The sequence below is a fragment of the Nesoenas mayeri genome (assembly GCF_963082525.1).
Source record: "Nesoenas mayeri genome assembly, chromosome: 2".
Taxonomy (NCBI): domain Eukaryota; kingdom Metazoa; phylum Chordata; class Aves; order Columbiformes; family Columbidae; genus Nesoenas; species Nesoenas mayeri.
The window spans coordinates 118564958-118586575 of NC_137543.1; the positions used below are offsets into that span (position 1 = coordinate 118564958).

General features: G+C 40.3%; 1 protein-coding gene across 1 annotated transcript in view; it reads left to right on the top strand.

The window, feature by feature from the left end:
* Positions 1-20775, top strand: part of CPNE4 (copine 4) — a gene marked incomplete at both ends in the record, with an annotated part of 195749 nt that extends 174974 nt beyond the window's left edge. Inside the window, 4 exons of the mRNA XM_080338586.1 lie at positions 5943-5994; positions 10733-10866; positions 13083-13319; positions 20644-20775. Coding sequence (XP_080194712.1) covers positions 5943-5994; positions 10733-10866; positions 13083-13319; positions 20644-20775 — 555 coding nt within the window. The remainder of the gene's footprint in view (positions 1-5942; positions 5995-10732; positions 10867-13082; positions 13320-20643) is intronic.
* Positions 20776-21618: the final 843 nt, after the last annotated feature.

Sequence of the window (21618 nt, forward strand, 5' to 3'; positions counted from 1 at the left end):
GCTATGATTCCCCATGGAAAAATACACCCCCCATTTTACATCAGCACTTCAGATCAATGGCAGTATCTACCTCTGCAGGCTCTTCATCAACTTCTTGAGGGCAAACTCCTTTAAAAACATATTTTTATATATGCTTTCTACAGAATTTCCATTTAAAGAGCACACCACTATGGTACACTGACTATTTTACCTCATTTGAGCTCCAAATGGAACACTTCAGCTGTTAGCAGAAAACCAGAAGTTTCTTAGTGGCATAAGGAATCTGTGGGAGTGAAGGAAGCAAGACATGCCATACATAACTTTCCTTATCAGTCCAGAGATCTATAGATCTTTCATCTAATATTCAGCAATGTGATCTTTTTTTCCCCAAGGCCTGACAAATACATAACCCTGCTCCTCGATCTTTACTTAGTTTTACTTAACTTTGACAGCAATATTGCCCCTTTCAGTTTCTAACACACGAAACTTGCAGAACATGCTGGTTATTCCACACCAGTGTCCCCAGCCCATCACCTTTTTTTGCAAAGAGAAGACGTGTCTGAGTAGTCTGTTGCAAAGTGAAGAGGTGGCAGATAATATGAACTTAGACACTGCTGCAAAAGATCACAGTGAAGAGGAGGAAAGAAAGCTGAACCACACACACAAATTTTTTAGCAGACAGACTCAAAGGAGCTGAAAAAAACACACAGCACCACAAAACTTACTGTTAAAATGAAAAGAAAGTTAGAATTGTGTCAGCCCCATGACAGGTGTGTTGACAATAATGAAGTGTTCTTTCCTAAAGAAGAATTGCAGGCTGACACCTGAACAGGTACAAAACAACTTGCAGTTTGTTTTCAGAGAGTCCTGGTTATTTCTGCATTTTTAATGAAAGCTTCGTTCAGTACTTGTGCTGGGAAGAGTTGCCGTAAAGAACCTCATTGCAGTTACAGAAACAGTCTGGCTTGTTGGACAGGTAAGGGACTTGAGCAGTGTTGTGGTCTTTGTGATTCCTGCACTTTCCAGGAGCTTGAGGACATAAATACATGCAAACTTGACAAAAAAGAACCAATAGAAGCATGTGTAATGGATGAAGGGAAAAAACAGAATTTGTCACTTTTTCTACACAAACTGGATTTAAACTTGGAAACTGGGCAGCATGCTTGAAAATCAAGTACAAGGGAAAATAAATGGCCAAACTTTGCCAAGCAGAAATGTCTACAATGATGTCTTAGCCAGAGGCACAAGCTGTCCAGCTCCCAAGCTATTTGATTAATGAGCATTCTGAAAATAATAGCTTCTGAGCAATGATTCTTCGAATTTGTAGTGTCTTAAGCTTTTCCAAAATATGCAGGCATTCCATATTTAATTTTCAGACTGGCAGTGGCTTAATAGCGTTCAATTTATTCACAGATACGTGCTCAACATTGTGCCCTTCAGTATTTACACTAGTATGCATCTATTGTTCATGGATTTTTTACAATCTCTGTTGAAATTAGTAAGAAAGTGTTCCTATACATGCCTGGGTTTGTCACATTGTTTGTCAAGTAAACCTAGTATCATCACCATGAGGGTTCTGGAAAGTTGGAGCTATTTGGGACAGGAAGGTTAATTTAAATTAGTTCAACAATCGAGAGAAGGTAAAAAAAGGATTACTAATTTCCAGAATTGTGGAATCCATATTCAGCATTTGCAAAATGAATGAAAAACGTTTTTTCTGAGTCAAAGTAGCTTTTTATTTATAAAATTGAAGTTCAGTTAGAATAAAAGGGGTTTAAAAATGCGAAAGCCAAAATATAACGTTTTGATGCAAGTTAAATAAAATGCCTTTGCATAGTCCGAAAGCTTTCCAGCAATTTGCTTTATGATTTTCTGGGGTTTTGTTATTTGTCAGAATCCAAAGTAGGGTTTTCATTTGTGTTTTGGGCTTTCTGAGTCCAGAAGACTTGGATCTTTTGGGGGTTTTTTTGAGAATTCTCAAAAGTGAACTGGCCATAAGCGTGTAGAAGTATGGACAACTGCCTTTCTGTGTGCAGGTGCTTGTCACTGTGTGTACAGGCAATGGAAGTGCTGTACAGTGGTAAACAAAATACTATAATCTGCCTTAGCAAAAATATTTTAGGCTGTTTATTTAGTTGATGTATCCTCAGAAATGCTGCTGTTCCAATCTACGTCATTGTGGATGGTGAAGCTACTTATTTTGCTTGTTAAAAACTTCCAAGAAATTACCTTTCCTGGTGCAGGAAGTTCCTGGACAGATGTGTTTTGATAATCCCACATCCATGATGGTATCAGCTAAATAGTTTATCTGGAGTCTTGCAGAGGGAAAAGATTAATACATGGCCGAGTGCAAGTAAACGCCTTTAGTTTGAGGCTTTGCATGATGTGCAGCAACTCAGGTAGTGCCAGGCTAATTACACTTAATCACCTCTGCACTCCAGAATTTTGCTCTCCTTTCCTTTTATGGGTTGATTTTATGGATTGATGTAAAGAGAAAGGAGGAGAGCTGAGCAGAGGGTCAGCTGCATATTCAAAACTTAATTCAGGGTCTGTGACACAATCACAGTTAGGTTAGGACATTCCTCATTGTGACTTCCATCCTAGACCATGGTCTGTAGTTCTTTGCAAAGCTCCCTGTGCCAGGCAGTAATGTAAAACAGTCATTCTGTGTTTGTGTGGCTTGACATAGTCCACAATTTCCTAACTGTGAGATTGACCCATCGTACAAACCACCCTAGTAGATTATGTAAACATGCTTGCTTCTGAACAGCCAAGTGTCTTGTTTCCCCTGAGGATTTCCCAGTCTTCAGCATCATAGATGTTCACACTTCTGCCTCCTTTTCCCCATTAGTTTATCGGTACTGGGAGTGCATGAGGGCTGTGTCAGTCAGTATCAGAAAGATGCCATTTAGTATGCCAGCTTTTGGTCTGCTGTCATCAGCATGGTCACAAAAGCCCTTACATGTTTAATTAAAATAAAAGGGGGGGTGGAGGGTGGGAGGAGGCTCATTGGCTTGTACTGTTTTGAAAATAAACACACTGAATGTTTGATCCAAACCACCTTTTGATATGGACGGGCTTTACATGGAGTCCTATCAGGTAGCAGCCCAGGTTCAGTAAGGCCTTCAGTACATGTCATGTGCCTGAAGTCTCTGCTGGTTTGGACCCCCTTGAGTTCAGCCACCACAGAGGAGACAACACAGGGCCAGGTTGAAGCACAGCTGGTTTACTCACCTGACGGGGGAATGAGTTCTGAGCTTTTGAAGAAACTCTGCTTTAAAAATATCTGTTGTTGGCTTGCCGCAGGTGATGATTTCCTGTTTGTGAACCATCACTGAGCTGCTCAAAGATCTTCTCTCCTTCACATTATACTTTAATCTTGTTTAAATTGTGATACATTGTTCAGAAAGCATAGGAAACAACCCAGTACTTCTACATTCATTGTGTTTCCTGTCGTGCCTTCAGGATAAATTTTAACACTGTTTCTGGTCAATCAGGATGACGATGTAGGAGGGCCAGTTGCTTTGAGAGAACAGAAGCCATTGTTCAGACAGTATTGGTTTTTTGATCGTTGCGCACTAGACTTGAGCTTTCCTTGTTGGCCTGAGCTGTTGTCTGTGTTTTTCTTAAAAAATGGCTTGGGTGCCCTAGCTCTGAACTAGAGAAATTGTTTGTATAGTGTGATCCTGAAAGAGGTATAGCAACAAAAGCATCCAGCCCATACTTGCATGTGCGTTTAAAATACTGTATTCACAGCTCTGGAAAAGAATTGTGATATTCCTTTTGCTATAATTTTAAATGGATTTGGAATAAAGAAATAAAATCACTGAAGAGGCACAGCATTGGAAGAATCAGCCTGTAATACATAAACATGCGTCTCCATCCTTTTTGCTGTTCAGATGCAGTTAATAGAAAACACAGCAAGCCTAAAGGAAGAAGAAAGGCTATTGAACAACAACAAAAAAATCAGTGAATGAAAACTCACATAACTGTTCTTGACAGCTGCAATTACCTTTGGCCTGCAGCTGGTCATGAGATTGGCAGATACCAGCTGGGCAAAGTGTGCCCAGAGACATACGGAGCAGCCAGACAGAAGGGCTCTGGAGCACCTCTGAAGTGTATCTGACAGCCCTGCTCTTCTGTGCCTGCTCAGCAACGAACATGGATCGTGACTTTGTGCATTATCTTCCGTGGCCAATTAGGACAGCCTGGATGGCCCGTGTAAAGCCATCTGTAAGAGGCAACTGATGGTTGGTGTAGACAGAGCGAACTCCTGGCTGGGCCAAGCTGGCTGCAGACTCTCCAGTGAGTTTTTGCTTCAGTTCTTTCCCATCATGTTTTAAGTCCTGCTTTATTTAACCTCTTAATAAGTAGCGGTAGGCATCACTGTGGTGAGCAAGGCCAGAATATGACATGAAAATTTGATTTCTTGCTGAGAAACTCGCTTCGGCAGTAATTAGCCAACTTATGCCACTTTGCCTTTACAGAAGCTTCTCTATAATCACATCTTTCATCTATGTGTATATTAGCCATAGACCAATTTCTGTGCTGTGTTATGAAGTCATCTAAACTAGCAAATATAACAGTGACATCCAATAAATAAATTTATTTCTGCAAATAATTCAAATTCCATTGTAGAGGGAGTAAACAGGTGGCTTTCCATATGACTAGAACTGTTGGCACTTCTGGAGGTCCTACAGAGGCCAGTAAAGTCTCAAAAATGTGTAATTTAAGTTAGGTATATAAATGCCTTCATGAATCTGGAATGAGCAATTTAATTTTAAATTATGCAAATCACCTGCTTAACTCTCAGCCGTATTAACTTTTTGCTAACCGAAATATATATCTATACGTTGAGCATTGCAAGACAAAAGTTGGTTTTCATTCAAGACAAGACAAACAGGAGAATTTAGAGGCTGAGCTTCAGAGCTGAAGCTATTAAAAGGAATCAAGCCTTATCAGTGATCAAAGAAAGGAGTAAAAAGGAATCTGGAACAAATGCAGGCAAGAACAAACCGTAAAACAGAAAGAGCATCTGAAGAAAGTTTCAGTTCCCAAGCAGGTTTATGCTGTGGATACAGATCTGTAAGTGACAGACAGATAGAGAAAGCCCAGAACCTGGGGCTTGCATTGCCCTGCGTTGTTTGGGCATACGGAAGTCTGGTTATTATTTTCCAAAGCCACTTGTTTGGTTAGTTGGTTGTGGTTTCTTTAATAACATCTAATTTGTATTTACAGTCACTTCTCCTAGAAAATACCTCTGTGGTATTTTATTACAGACAGATTGAGAGAGAGAAAGAAAAGGATAATCACTAAATTTGAGGAAAACAAGAGTCTTAGGTTTTTTCTTATTAGTTCCCACCTCCCCCCCCCCAGCCTAATCTAATTCTTTAACCAGCTTAGAATCGTTACATTTCATGCATTATTATTTAACAGTGGGTCTGGGTGACTGTCGTGATCTCACTGGAAAATAAATTATTTACCCAGTAATCCCCTGGCCTTCAGATGAGGAACTGTGCACCCCTGGGAATGCAGGACTCGGAGTCTGATCTTGTTTGTGCTTTCAGTGGGGTATCACAACCTGCTTTCTCTCTCCTGCCATCGGAGATGTTGAGCTGGGAAGAGCTGGCATTTACATCTCCTCAGCAATAGATATGTCTTCTGTGCCTGGCATTGATAGCCCAATCTTGACACCATATTTCTGTGATTTCTCATGTACTTGGGTGTTTTTATTTTGTGCTATTTTTTCTTGGGTTTGTTGTTGATTGACAATGTTTATTCGGGTTTTGTTACTTTGTTTCTGCAGGGAGTTCCAGCTGGGACTGTATTTCACACTTAATGGCTGAAAGCTTGAAAAATCTCTGGTTTAACACAGAAAGAATGTAAAGAGCATTTAACCACAAGTCCTCTTGGAATAATTTTTCTGACTACAGTCTTCTTCTCTTCTTTCCATTTATCTGCAGGTCTCTCATGATTTTGCAATCAATTTCAATGAAGACAACCCAGAATGTGCAGGTAACATATTAGGACAGACGGCTGTATTTTTGCTGTGTGCAAAATGTGCTTGCATTTTTAATTGTATCCCATGAGTATTATTCAAAGTGTTTTTTAAAGAAAGCAGCCACAATTTTCAAAACCCAGCAGACTCCGAGCCAGCAGGCTTAGCTTTGGAAATCATAGAAAGTGCCACACATTAATTTCCTGAAAAATAGGTCCCTTTGAAAGTGCAACATGTTGGACATTCAGCACTTTTACTCCCAAATCAGTAGCATTTCTGAAAACTAGAGCTGCATCTCACAGAATCACAGAATGTCAGGGATTGGAAGGGACCTCAAAAGATCATCCAGTCCAATCCCCCTGCCAGAGCAGGAACACCTGGATGAGGTTACACAAGAATGTGTCCAGACGGGTTTTGAATGTCTCCAGAGAAGGAGACTCCACAACCTCCCTGGGCAGCCTGTTCCAGTGCTCTGTCACCCTCACCGTGAAGAAGTTTCTTCTCATATATAGTCTCCTAGAGTCATTCCAGATCAACTACAGCAGCGTCCCAGGTTGTGCATTTAAGAATGGCAGGACATGCAAAAGCAGGCTGTGCACCTCTGTGATCAAAGATTCCCTCAGATTAGAGCCAGTTCTTTGGCCAGACCTACAGTAACAGCAGCCTGCTGCAAGACAGACCAGCGATGTCCAACACCAAGGTGTGAGGGCAGCAGCTGAGGACTGCTGTGGTAGAAGGAAGCATACTTTCCTGACAGTAAATACAGCAGGAGGTTGTTTTAACACTCCATAAAATATTTCTAGCAACATTCACTAATCCTTGGTAGTCAGGGGACAGATTCAAGTAGCAGGTCTTGCTGTATGTCTTGTATTTGTGAGGTCTGCAGTGATTGATTCTGTCTTGCTGGGATTTCCTGCCACAATTCGCACATTTTGTAACAGGTAAAAATAACAGGACAATAATCTCTAAACAGTCAACAAGTAATCCCAGACCAACACTTGTTTGAGAGTCTTGGTCAAATCATCATTGCGATCCAAAATCCACAGGTTGTTATTCTTCTTTATCTTTCTGCTACCTGAAACTGGTGTTTCAGAATACTTTTCCTGTTCAATTTCCTAGCTGCTGCATTCAGCCCTTCTCAGGCTTGTTAGTGGCTTTCAGGCACAGTCAGTGGAATATGTTCAGGATGACAATTAGGATGCCAAGAAACAAAGTGAGGAAAAGAAGAAAGGATAAACAATTCAAAGGAAAGAGACATTACAAGAATGCAGAGTTCATGCATCTTAAATGCAAGACCTCTGGTTTTGGTTCAGTGAGCATTCCTACTTTGCTGTTGCGCTTGGATTGCTGGACTGCCCCAGCTCCTGATGGTCATATGCTTGAAATGTAATTGGGCATAAGTCCTACAACTGCTTGATGTGTTCACACAGCTTTTCACATTGCTTTTAAGGAGTTAAGAGAAGCAGAAATTATGTGTATGCATCTAGATGTGCCTGTAAGCTTGTGTGCCAGCCTGAAGTTGAAATTTTAGGCCCACTGAGGCTGTGGGAATGAGGTGGCGAAGCAAATCTGACCTCAGAATTTTGCATGGACCATTGTATTTGAAAATCCATTAGCTTCTCTGCTTCTGAACAAAGACACATTGGCATCTGCACAGGACCTGATCTATTTAAAACAGCTCAGTTAACAATGGTCAGCATTAGGTGATAACATATTTATGCACATAATGTTCAAATACAGCTTTGTTTCCCAGTCTAAATGCAGGACATTTTAGACCTTCTGTGTACCTCAGAAAAAATCCCTAGCAGTCCATGCAAAAAACTTTTTTAATCCATCCCCCACCTTTGCTACCGTTTTTGAGTCCAAGGCTAATTCTTTTATCACACTGACATTGTTATATAATGATTTGTATTGATTGACTAGTACTTGAAAAGACTGACACATCTATATAGTGCCAGCAGCAGGTCAGAGGCTGAACAGACAAACCCTTTGCAAATAAAGAACTTATTATCCAGACCATACTATGTGTACAAAATAAAATGTAACAATGGCAATGAAAGCAGGTTAAAAAAAGTTTTTTTAAAAAAAATAAAAACAAAGGAAGAACCTGCTGTATGATCATTACTTTGGCTTATGTCACTTGATATTTGTTATGTAATTAAACTTTATTTGGTTCATTGCATAAGACTTGGTTATCTGATAGGTTAACTCATCACCTAAAAGGAGTTTTAGGTCTAAGAAGGCATAAAAAGGTGGTTGCAGCACAAAAGAAGGCCAGGGAAGCAATTTTGCAGTGTTCACACATGCATCTATGAGATACAAAAAGCACTTCTTTGTCCTAAATGATACCATTTAAAATAATATCCATCTGGATGAAAGCAAGAAAAGGAGACAGATCAGAAAACGTTGTTTAATCGTCTGCTGCAGCTTGCTCATCACCTGGCTGTCAAGGATGCTTGATTAGTTCCTACTGCCAGTTGTTCTGTGATGTTTTCTAGATGCTCTCACTGTATTAGGTGACACAGAGAGCAGTAACACCAGCGTGTAATGTGGAGAGAGGATGCAAGAGAGAGAGAGATGAAGTGTTTACTGACCACACTACTTTTCCTTTGCCATATTTAGCATACTTACCAGAAAACAAAGGAAAATTGCTGAAGAGTATCTTGCTTTAAACCAAGAAACAGAGGTTTTTATAAAAAAAGTATATGTTGGATTTGCTTTTCAGGGATGAAATCCCTTTCTTTGTGGAAGCAGTGAGCTTTTGCTGGCACAAGGTAGTGTGACATATCACTCTACATTGCATAAGGACTGTGTAGAGATATGAAGATCACTGGAATACGTAAAATACAGATATTCTCATCCTTCCTCCCTTATTGCCATTTCCATTGTGGAAAATTTTAGTATTTATAGCCTTATATTTCCTGTATTTGTAGTATTGTGTATTTATAATCTTATACTTAGTACTCAGTCTTCGTTGTCTGAGGAAGAAAGTAACAACCTCTAATCTGAATGAATGCTTCTATACATGCATGCATTTTCCATGCATCTTAAACCCATATATACATGCATACACTGTATTTCCTCAGAGCTATTGGAAGTAGATGCCAATTAAAAATGTAGAGTTGAATTGTGAAGAAAAATGCACATTGGCTCTCCCTAAAATAAAAGAAGTCCAAGAAAAGTAAGCTACAAAGTAAGCCACTCATGTATCCCGTTGGATTTGGATATATAAGGACAGTAGATATTTCTAAAAGATATTATCTGAAATAGTGAACAAGAAATTATGTTTCTATAACATATTTCTTTCTGAGATGAAAGCAACTTTCTGACATGAACCACGCTAAATCTGTGTGGAATGCAGGGAGTAAGGTTTATCTTGTAATATTTGAATGTATTAGAAAAAAACTAGTGTATCTTGTCATCATCTTAATGAAGATTTATGAGGCCTTCATGCCAGATCAGTAAGTATATGTAATGAAATCCTTAGCAGGTTTAAAATTGGGAGTTAACAAAAGGCCACTTTTGCAATACATAATTTAGTCACTGGAATTACCAAGGGAAATTTTGTAACATTCCTTTACATTTTAGTCAATCATAGCTCTAATTGGAGCATGTTCTTTTGCCTGTGAGTGCTGCAATGGAAAAATATGTAAGTAACTATCTGTAAATAGAGAAGACTGCATTCTCCACTATTTTTTTCACAGGAGGTTCAGGTGTATTGTTGTAAAGCAATTATAATTCCCTGTAATTTGGGAGTAAGGGGTCTGCACCCATGTATCCTGTAAACATGGTTGAGTAAAATCTCATGAGTCAGTCTCAGTGCAAACTGAAACTGGCTTAGGATCTTATTGAAGTAATTTCATTTTTCAGCATCCTTTACAAAGCTCTTCAGTCTATCACTTTCTTTCCAACTTTAGACCTCTAATCCTTCAGGTCTGGTAAGCTGGGAATTCTGAATGCAGAGGCTAACGTGCATCACTTCAAGAAATCCTTCTTCTCAATGACTGAAAACACCAATTTCTATTCTGTGGTCTGTCAAGTGTGTCAGCAGAAGTCTGTTCTCCCTGGTCTGGCTATATATCCTGAAATGAAGAAGCCAAAAATAGCTAGTTCTCCATCAAAACTTCTTGCTCATTTTTCTGTAGACTGCAAAGCATCCTGCTGTTTCTTCCAAGATTTCACAGTTTTTGGTCACAGGCAAATTCAACCTGTGAGCAATTATGCAAATTCACCCTGAAAAATTATTTTCTTAGCACAGGGGAGTCAGGTATTTGAAAAGATGTTTGAATTCTTTGACAGCTCCAGGCTGTAAGTACAAAGGGCAAATTTGTTGGTAGCTACCATGATAAACAGAAATAAATATTTATCTGAAGAGGAGGAGAGAGAAGTGTTAAAGTGTTTTTAATTTGTGTCTGCTCTTCTAGTATGAATCTTAGTTGGTGATCAGGAAGTGATCACTTACACCTTGACCTGAGAAGGATGGAAGCTATTGCATTGCAAGCTGATACTTGGAAAATAGACATTAAAAACTACTGGAAAGAAGAAGCATGGTATAATGGAATATGTATTATAAACTGGATTCCACACAGCTAGAGACAACTTCTCAGAAATTATCTGAAGTTGTTCGTCCTTTCTAATCATGTCATATTTTGAATTTATGCATTAAGACCCTGCCTTTTATTTACACTTTAAACAAGCATGATATTGGTGATGTGTTCCACATTTACTTGCCTTTTGTGTGGCTTTTCACGCCAGGAATACAGGGTGTTGTGGAGGCCTATCAGAGCTGCCTTCCCAAGCTGCAGCTGTACGGGCCCACAAACATCGCTCCCATCATCCAGAAGGTGGCAAAATCAGCATCTGAGGAGACCAACACCAAGGAGGCCTCGGTAAGGGCATAATGCTGTGGTTGGCTTTTCTCTTGTCTTATGATGGGTCTCTTGCAGGTTATCAGAAAAGACCTTTTCATGTATGTGGCTCATACCTTCACAGTTTTCACTATCTGCCTTCACAGAAGGCATCCTGAGTCCCTGTTCACTGGAGCAGTGTATCTAGCCTTGATAGTTTTGATACTCACAACTTTAAACTCTTCCTCTACTGTTCTGTTTCCTGCTTTTAGAGCTGTTCTACTGTAACACACCCAGTTCTTCACTGTGGAAACATAAATGGTGCCACTAAGGTTACGAAAATTTAGAGGCCAAGCCGTAAAAGTGTTCATCATGCAAGCAGATGAGTTCAAATCATTCCCTACACAGACTACCCAATTTCTCTCTTGCAGAGGCTGTACTAAAACTTTTTTGTTCAACTAGGGGATTTTTACAACCATTCATTTGAAAACTACAGTGATAGCATTTTCAATTTGCTGTTACTGATAGGGAGTATTGTATGCCTTACAGAAATCAGGAGACAAGTCTGTTAGCCCGCATCTGATACAAACCCCATGACAGATTATTGGCCTAAAAGGCTTAAGCATAGATGGTAACTTAAATGTGCATCTTTGAAATGAATTAAGCTTATTTTTATCCTGCCTGCCAGACAGAATGTGAGAAAGAAAGAATGAGAGAATTGGAGAAAGTATGTGAGTGAGTAGGTCTGCAACATTTACAAGAGCAGTGCTGTGGGAGTCAAGGATGTAAGAGAGGACTTGTATACTGCAGCAAGAAAAATGCCTGTGTATAGGAACAGAATAGAACTGTATGTTGTCATGCATCTCATCACCAGGTCTGGAGCTTTCACTGAGCTTTCCTCATGTGCTGAGCCTTTTTTAAAATCCTATTAAGGCAGCTGTTCCAAGACATTTCTGTTCATGAGTCTGGGGTTATGATTGTCACTCTGTTGCGATTTCCGGGATCTTGATACTATTTAGGGTGCCAGTCCTGAAACAGGGAATTGGTATGTTTGAATTTCCATACCCACCTAATCCTGAGATGGTTCACTCTGTTCCTAGTGCTGCCTCTGAACTAGTATGTCATATTGAATAAGCTACTTCATTCTTCTAAATCTAAGCTTCCCCTCTTTCTGTTTGGAAAACAAATTAATTTATAATACGAATCTCCAAGACAGAGTTTTCTCTCTGCATGTTTTGTTTTATTCATGGCAGGAGGTGATGAACAGAACTCTGTGTGAGTTTATATTGCTATGTATACATAAACTTTAATGATGTTTTGTGTGTTGGTATTGCTCATGCAGAGTGACCAAATTTTATGAGCTGTTCATTTTTCCTATTAATGCACATTGGTTAAATGACTCCAGCTGCCTCACAATTCATAGAGGATCCAAGTGAGAGTCACTCTTCCTCATTACCAAGCGAAGAAGTCATAGCTCATGATCCCAGTCCAGTGAGCTTTGGAGTTTTTGCAAAGATAACAAGCACGCAAAATTGCTTGTTCTCTGTTACAGAATGAGAAAAAGTCTCTTCAAGGCTCTGTATGAAGTGTTTGAAAATGGACATACTCCTCCCTGCAAATGCCCTTGCTCGCCCCAGGGACCCCATTACTCTGCAGAATGTAGTAGACCTGCCATGGCGTAGAGTTTCTCCCACAGGCACTAGTGGGTCACCCTCCAGTTTGCAGACGGCTGCACCCATCCCACTTGCCTGTTAGCAAAGCTCTTCTGCAAAGTGCTGTCATAACCTCCCTGACAGCTCTGCTACAGGCTTGTAACGCTTCAATACCCCATTCCTCCCGGCCTCCCACTGGTTCCCAAAGGGGAAAAAAATGTAATCGGAAACTGTCAGTAGAAGTGATTGTGCAGCAGATGGAAAATAGGGCTAGTGAGGATCTCAGGACTATTACAGACTTCCCAGACAAAGTCCTGAGTCTCCCAACCCTGGCAGCTAGAAACTCCCTTTTCTACACTGTGCATCCCTTAGCTCCCTCCAGCTCCTGAAAATTATCTGAACTAGAGCTAAACTACAGAGGAGGAAAAATTAGTAGCTGAGGAGGTTTGGATGGGAAACACAACCTTTGAGCAATTATAAAGGCTCTTTTATATTTAAAAAAGTCATGAATGAGTTATCAGAAACACTTTTATACCGGAAAAGAACAAGCAGCTTTGGAAGATTAACTAATGATATAATTTTTTGCTTCTTGTCCAACAACTTCAGCAATACTTCATCTTGCTGATTCTGACGGATGGCGTCATCACAGACATGGCTGACACCAGAGAGGCCATTGTCCATGCCTCTCACCTTCCCATGTCAGTCATCATCGTTGGGGTAGGGAACGCCGATTTTAGCGACATGCAGATGCTGGATGGCGATGACGGGATCCTGAGGTCTCCCAAGGGCGAGCCTGTGCTTCGAGACATTGTCCAGTTTGTGCCATTTAGGAACTTCAAACATGTAAGCTGACTTTTCCATCCATTCCACAGAAGGGTGAATGTCTATGACGTATGTATGTGAATGGTCCCTGGGGCTGGGCCTACCTTTTGAATGGGCATGAAGTGTGTAGTAAGGCCATGGCATTATTGTGTCAGAAATGGAGAAAAAGAAGGAATGCAGAATGAAATGTGCTCCATTAGTGAGATGGTGAGGGTGTGGAGGAAGAATCCATGTGCTTCTTGTGGTGCCAGTCCTTACTTCGGCTTCCTCCCTGATTTTAGTTTGGTTGCTCTCCCTGACTTGTGTTTCCTGGTGTCACTTTTTCATTCTCTTTGCATCTGTTCTCTTATGACTACTGTATTCTCCTTTCCGTCCCTTTCCACAGGCAGCTGAAATAGCTGTGGATTTGTATTCCCAGTGTTCCCCAGGAGGTTGTTTCCTTATTGAAATTTATATCCCTAAATTCTCAAAGGAAGGACTGTCCACCCACAGCATCCTGGTTGCCTGCAAACCCTTTCCCCAAATTCTGCACAAGAACACAACCAAGAAAATCATGTTACTAAGAGCTTCCATGCACCCTCAGCCAGCTGTTCCCATCTGAGCCCAGTGTGGTATAGGAGACACTCTGTAGGAGAGGAATGGACAAACCCAGCACTAAGTTGCCACATTTGAAATAATGCCTTGGCATTTTTCTCCTTGGTCTCCAGCCCTACATTGCAGCATCCATGCCAGGGACTTTTTCAGCAGCTGGGTGGAGACAGCGTTCACCCACAGAAGGAGCTTTCCCACACACAGCTGGGTTTTTCAGAGCCCTTTTCCTCCATGTAGAGGCAAGGAATGGCCATTGTGCTCCTCTGCAGTGCTGATCACATCTCTTTCCCTCTGTTTTTCCATATTTCTCTCCCTTCCTTATCCTCATTCCTTCTGTTACATTTAAGAGGTTCTCCAGACTGTGTTTTTTTCTCACCTCAGTGTCTAGGAAGGATATCCTTGGTATTTGATTTGAAAATTTCTTTACCTCACAGCGGAACTGACTCATTTTCCTCAAGTGATTGCCCTTTCCAATCTGCTCCCATATGCCAGTGATCCTTCGATCTGGATATGTCACACAGAAGTTTTCAACTCTGAGTTGGTTTTGCTCTGCATATGGATTTGCAGTACATACATTTCTTCAGTTTTTCTAGGCTTTTTGTTACTATGGGGCATTTTTTTTCTGTTTGCTGTTTCCAAAATACCTTCATTTTATTTTCCTCTTCTCAAGAGTTGTTATTTTTTGTCACTTCAAAACACAATTTTGCTGTATTTGTCTTAGATCTAGATGCACTTCCTACTCTCACAAATTCTACTGAGAAGAGAAACAAACTTGTTTCTCTTTACTCGCTACCTTTATGTAAAGAATGGATCCTCATAGGAGGTATAAGTCACATTGTGCTCTTAATTTGATGACACCATGCCAGATGGCTGCAGAGTTGCCACGCAATAGTAGATACATACATTTCTATGCTGACAGTGCCACTCAGTCACTTATCTGCTGGAAAAAAGTATGAGCACAACCTACTCATAGCTTGTGATTCTCCTTCATCAGAAAATCACAAGTGCATAGTTCTGCACTGTAGTCTATTGTAAAAGTGTTGAGAGGCAAGTTATTTATGGGCTAGTGCTAGACCTACTTTCAATTAGCTGAAAACATGTTTCTGCAAGAAACTGGCAAAGCCAGCTGCATTTGTTATTTTTAGTTTCATTTGGTGATTTTATGACAAAGTTGAAATTGTCTTTGATTGAATAGATTAACACTGACAGTTGCAGTTCTGGGCACTGAATATATTGTGTCTCTGGTGTTAACTTGTGAGTCTATGTGTGATTTTAATTGCTAGCATTGGTCAAATGACATGCATATATTTTTAGCTGGTTTAGATTAACTTCCGCAGTACTGGGAGAGGATAGTAATCTTAAAAAATATATTGCTCTTATTAAATAGTGATATTTTTCTCCCCCTTTCTCTCAGTAGCAGAGATAATACCGATATAAAGATGGATAATTATTTGCTATATCAGAAAAGTCAATATATCTTACACAACTTGATATTTAGTCTGTTTATTGTGATCTTTCAGCATTTCAACAAATGTCAGTGTAATGGATGAGTGCCTATAACAATAGCCACTTCTGGCTGAATTTCTTTACTGTCATATCCCAAATAATCTCTCTCTCTGAACAAAGTGACATTCACAACTATCTTGCTTACTTATCCTTAGCACAAACAAAAGACCATGCCTTTTGCAACAACTAGTGAAATAATTTTTCATGGGAGAAATGAGTGTGATGTCTTGATTCAAACCTATTTTTCCCCACAGAGAAATGTGGATTTAACACATTTGGGAGATTTCTGTCAGATCAGTTCTGATCAAACACAAGAATTATCATAAATCAGCATATTGCATTTGACAGCTTCAAGGAAAAGATGTATATAGTTAAAAATCACATCTTTTTTGTGAATGTACCTTGTGTTTAGTTTTGATATTTAGGTTGTTGAATGATTAACTAGGAAAGAAAAAAAAATTAAGGATCCTTTCAGAAAGACTACTAATCAGGTTGTATAAGGTTTATAGGTTTTTCTCATAAATCAAGTATTTATTTACACCTAAGTCCATATTACCTCTACTACTGATGGAAAGAGGGAAGAACATGTTATTTGTGAGCAATTATTTTGCGTTTTACTGGAACAGTAAAATAAAATTCATTTGGAGTCAACCCAAACAATATTTTTTTTTCATTACTTCAATTCTCAGGTCAGCCTGGAACTGAAAATCTCATCTCTACCCAAAGAGATCCAAAATAATCCAACCAAAAGCTTCCCCTGTGAGAAAATTGAAAAGAGGGAGAAGCAAGCTGTAAAAATAACCTATAGAGTGAATACCTTTTATTTTATAAGTTTGACTTTCAGAGAAGGTTCTGATCCTGCACAGCACTCATACAGGCATTTAAAACATTTCAATTAATTGCCATTATTCACATACCTAAAACCTACTCCCACTTCAGTGTTTTACTGGCTCAAGACCCAATGTAGACAGAAAGCTTTATTATAGGGGTTTAATCTCCTACATTATGTAGTGTTTCAGGAGTACTTCAGTAAAGCATCTTACCTTTTTGACTCTCTTTTTCAAGAATATCTTTGAAGTTTTTAAAATAACAACAATAATAATAATTGTACTGATTCTTGGAAAATCCAGAAGTTGCAGAGGCTTGATAAAATCCAGGTAAACATTACTGCTTTAAAACTGTCCCATTATTTAGTGTATGACACGTACAATTCACTACAGGGGAACATAACAAAGCGAAAATATTTTCCCTGAACCCAAGTGAATTTCTTCTCTCTATAATTATCACCACCCCAGCAATGTGAGTGTCCTTCACCTGAAACTGCAGAACAGTGTTGCTCACGATCTCTGAAATGTAGTTGAAGAAAATTACCTGTCTCAATCCACTTGCAGTCATATTTTAAGAGGTGAAATTCTTTGCCTTTAGGATGCATGATGTGTTTACTGTGCACAAATCTGATGGCACAGGTATAATAGATTGTATTCCACTCTGCATTGTATTTAATCATAAGGCTAACAACTGTGACTTAATAACACATATATCACCAAGTGAGTGTGGAAAGCACAGCTCTTAAGTACTGCAAGCAGCAATGTTTGGCATTATGCATTGTAATTAAAGATTAAGCATGGTGAAGTTATAGAACCGAATCAACAGTCATTTGTAATATACACCAATTATATTCACAGGGCACTATTTTCCTGCTGCTGGCTGATCTGATTGTTATGTATTAGCCATTGGTTGAGCACTATTCATCTTGAGGTGTTTATCGCTTGGATGGTCTTCAAGCATAGCAGTTTAACAGTGGAGAAGAAAACATTACAGTAAAACATTAATGTACCATCTGTGTTAAAAAGCCAGTGAAGGTAACCCTTACAGAGCACTGCTAAACTAGGGCTGGTTTTTAGCTCAGAATTTACTAATTCTTACTTATACAAATCATAGAATCATAGAACAGTTTGGGTTGGAAGGGACCTTTAAAGTTCATCTAGTCCAAATTCCTACAATGAGCAGAGACATCTTCAACTACATCAGGTTGCTCAGAGCCACATCCAGCCTGGCTTTGAATGTCTCCAGGACCAACAGACATCACCGGTATGATGAAACTCTAAAAAGCAACACTTGCCCATGTTCAGACTGAAGACAGCTACCCCAGGGCAACTGTGTGGAGCTACATGTAGCCTGTGAGCCTGTGGGCACAGTAAATGTGTTAGCTCAAACCTCACTGAAAAGCTTTTTACTTCACATGCATGCTGGGCGAGGAACATGTAGCTCTGTTGACTCCTCAAGTGGTGGTGATTCAGCCGCGCATCTGGCCCTGACAGAGTCTGTTCTGAAGGGCTGACCCAGCATTTGGGAGGAATGGATGTGGCATCAGAAAAGAGAAGTGGTGACAGGAGGATGATGCAGAGAGATGAGCGTTGGCCCAGTGTTCAGACTTGTGGACTACTACACCACCCCTCTAGGCAACCTCTTCCAGTGTTTCACCACCTTCATTGTAAAACTTCTCTGCTAATGTCCAGCCTGAATCTTCCCTCCTTTAGTTTAAAACCATTACTCCTTGTCTTATTGTAACCGGCCCTTCTGAAAAGTCTGTCCCCATCTTTCTTACAGGCCCCTTTTAAGTACTGAAAGGCCGCAATAAAGTCTCCCCAGAGCCTTCTCTTCTCCAGGCTGAACAACCCCAGCTCTCTCAGCCTGTCCTCAGAGGAGAGCTGTTCCAGCCATCGGATCATCTTGGTGGCCTCTGGCCCCTCTCCAACAGATCCATGTCTTTTCTGTACTGAGGGCTCCAGAGCTGGATGCAGGACTCCAGGTGGGGTCTCACCAGAACAGAGTAGAAGGGCAGAATCACCTCCCTCAACCTGCCTGTCACACTTCATGTGATGCAGCCCAAGATAGAATTGGCCTTCTTCGCTGCAAGTACACATTGCCAGCTCATGTCCAGTCTTTCATCCACCAGTACCCCCAAGTCCTTCTCCACAGGGCTGCTCTCAATCCTTTCATCCCCTAGCCTTTGTTGATACTGAGAGTTGCACTGACCCAGGTGCAGGACCTTGCACTTGGCTTTGTTGAACCTCATGAGGTTCTCATGGGCCCACTTCTCAAGCTTGTCCAGGTCCCTCTGGATGGCATCCCATCCCTCACACATGTCAACTGCACCACTCATCTTGGTGTCATCTGCAAACTTGGTGAGGGTGCACTCAATCCCACTGTCTGTGTCACTGATGATGTTAAACAGTGCTGATCCCAGTACAGGGTGCATTTTTAAAGATAGGGCAGAGTGAAGTTTCCTGATTGCTGTGGCGTGTGTGTGCAGCCATGGCCTCAGGAGTCTTTCCCCACATCCTGTTTTTACCCTTTATGTAGGTTTATATTTTTGGTAAGATGACACAGAGGCAGTCTAAGGTATATGTAGCTTTGGTACACTGGGAAAGAGATTAAAAACCACAGTAATTCTCAATAGCAATGCAGAAATTGGCCATTTGTCTGACTCCAAGGGGTATTTTCTGCTGATTTCAGTGAAAACGGGTTTAGGCAAGAATGGGGCAACTGTGGAAAATTATGCATTTCACTTTGAGGGATTAAAAGAAATGGGTTCTGTTACTGTGAAACACCTGAGAACAGTTGCTGTGCTGTCATAGTATGGGCTCTGCTTTGCCAGTTTGTTCATGCAGAACTGTTCCAGGCTTTTTTGCCTGCACAAATATTTTGATATAAATGTCACAGTAGAGAAATAGCAGTTCATTTTATTCATTACTAATCACATACATGACTCAAAATACAAAAACACAATAAATAGTTTTGTTTCTGGTTTTCCTAGTATTGTCTTTGTAGTATCGTAACTTTTGATACTGGAATTTATAGTAGCCCAGAGGTTTTCTGCAACCCTAGATTAGCTTGCCTATGAATAGTTCACAGAATCATCGAACCATTTACCATTTATTTACCATTTACCATTTATTTACATCCTATGTAAGCCTATTTTTAAGACTCTCGAAGTATAAGGACCCCGCCCCATGAAATACAGTACACCAATAAACAGCCAATACAACTACTTTCTGACATGGTAGTTGTGAAACCTCACTGACAATATAACAGACAATGAGGAGGGAACTGTTCATTAATGTGGGAAAAAGTACTTGGTGTGCAGAAGAAATGTGACCCAGTCACCGGTTGAGTACCCATGCATCTTCTGAGCTGCAATGCATGATCCGCGTTTATCTGTATCTGGAGATAAACACAAGTTTAAACTTCTCAAACTGACATTTAAGCATTTGCATTTTTACTTTATTTTTGTGGTGGGCTCAGAGGGCTCATGGTTGGGCAGCCTGGCTCCAAGGGGCTTGGAATCAGCTCTACCCAAATACCTAGAAACAAGGAAATCCAAAAAATGGAGCAAGAGGCTGCTATTGGGGTGCTTGGGAGAAACAGGAATTGGGTTTCCTCACTGCCAAATTCAGGGGCTGAGGAAAATCCCTGCAGCACATGCAGGTGACAGTTGCCCACAAAACATCCACAGACCCCACTGCTTAAAATGAAGCAGCAAGGGTGTGCTATGGGTAGAGGGCACGGTGTCTCACAGCACGTAGGGGCAGCCCTCCTCCTCACCTGGGGAGAGGGCCAGTGGCCATCTCTCTATCCATCTACATTTCAGGCTCATCAGTTCTTAAGTCTGATTGACACCCACCATTTATACATTGCAGAAAGAGCTTTAAAGCTTCCACAAAGCCTAGGACTGAAGCTTTCGCATGACCATGGTTTAATTCCAATGAAAACAAAATATTTTTTATTGAATTAAAATCTTCCCCTGCTATTAGAATACCATGCAAGCTCCTGAAAAGCAGAATGGTGATGAAGGCTTCTCTTTTACAGTGATGTCCATTCATGTTCAGCTCGAAGCTCTGCAGGGTTCCTCACTGAGTACTGATGAATGAATTCTTTGCAGCCCTTTTTATTTTGGTATTCTGCTCTCCCAGTGTGCGGGGAAGTTAAAATATCCCAAACAGAACTGAAAAACATGCAGACCACTTTTGGCTTTAGTGTACTGTCAGGCAGCTACAGCTGCCTGCCCAAACTCCCTCATCAAATGAGTTTCTAGAACTAGTGCCAGTCACTTTGAATCTTTTTTTGCCTTCCATTTCTGTACCATATTTCCCACCTTGACCTCATGGTACCAATACCTCTAAAACCCAGAGCACTTTTAGCAGAGAGACAGGTTAACACTTGTGTTTTCTACCATTTCCTGCAGGCATCCCCAGCTGCTCTAGCAAAAAGCGTTTTGGCTGAAGTTCCAAACCAAGTCGTGGACTATTACAATGGCAAAGGGATAAAACCAAAATGTATGTCAGAGTACGAGTCTTCCAGGACACTAGCTCCATGAACCCGCCTGCACTCTTTTACAAAATTAAAAAAAAGAAAAATGCTACTGTCTACAACTACTGTACTTAAAAATGAAACAAAAAAATAGCACGTTTTGGTGATTTTTAACTACAATAACCTTTTTTTTTTTTTGCATGTGTAGCCTGAAGGCTTAAATCTGTTAAGCGGTTGTATTGTTGAAAACTTTTTATGAGAAAAAAAATCCAGAAAAAAAAAAGTGAACTCTTTACATTACAGCATGTCGCCTTGAAATAAGAAGTTATCTGTATCTGTTTTTTATACAGGTTTGTTGAAATTTTGCTAAATTTCTTATCTTTACACTGTAAAGCATTTTGAAATATTTATTGAGGGTGGATAGCCAAAATGTCTTTGATTGAATCTGCTATGAACTGAGAGATTTTTCAAAATGGCAGATGCATGAACTGTATTTTGCATGTTTAAAATAAAAACAACACAGTTTTGCAGTTGTTGTCTTTATTTCTCTCTCTGCCACAAGCCTGCCTGCTTTCAACTTCCATATTCTAAGAAAAGGGGAATAAAGTGTTTCAAGAGATACCTGGCCCGAAGCATGGGCATTTCTAACATTAGCGCCTTATGACATGGGCATGCGAACATGCCCACTCAGGCTGTGGCCTGAGTAGCAATCTTTCAAAAGCCTGACACATCCAGCTGTTACGAAGGGCTCAGACTGTAGCTGTGAACAGATCTGGTTTGCAGGGCATGATGCATCAGGATTGCATGTCTTTAAAATATGCCCACTTGATCCAAACAATCTGGCTGCCGTTCGAACAGGTGGTATTTTGGCTACCCAAATCTATAATCTCTTATATTTGGGAATTCTCAT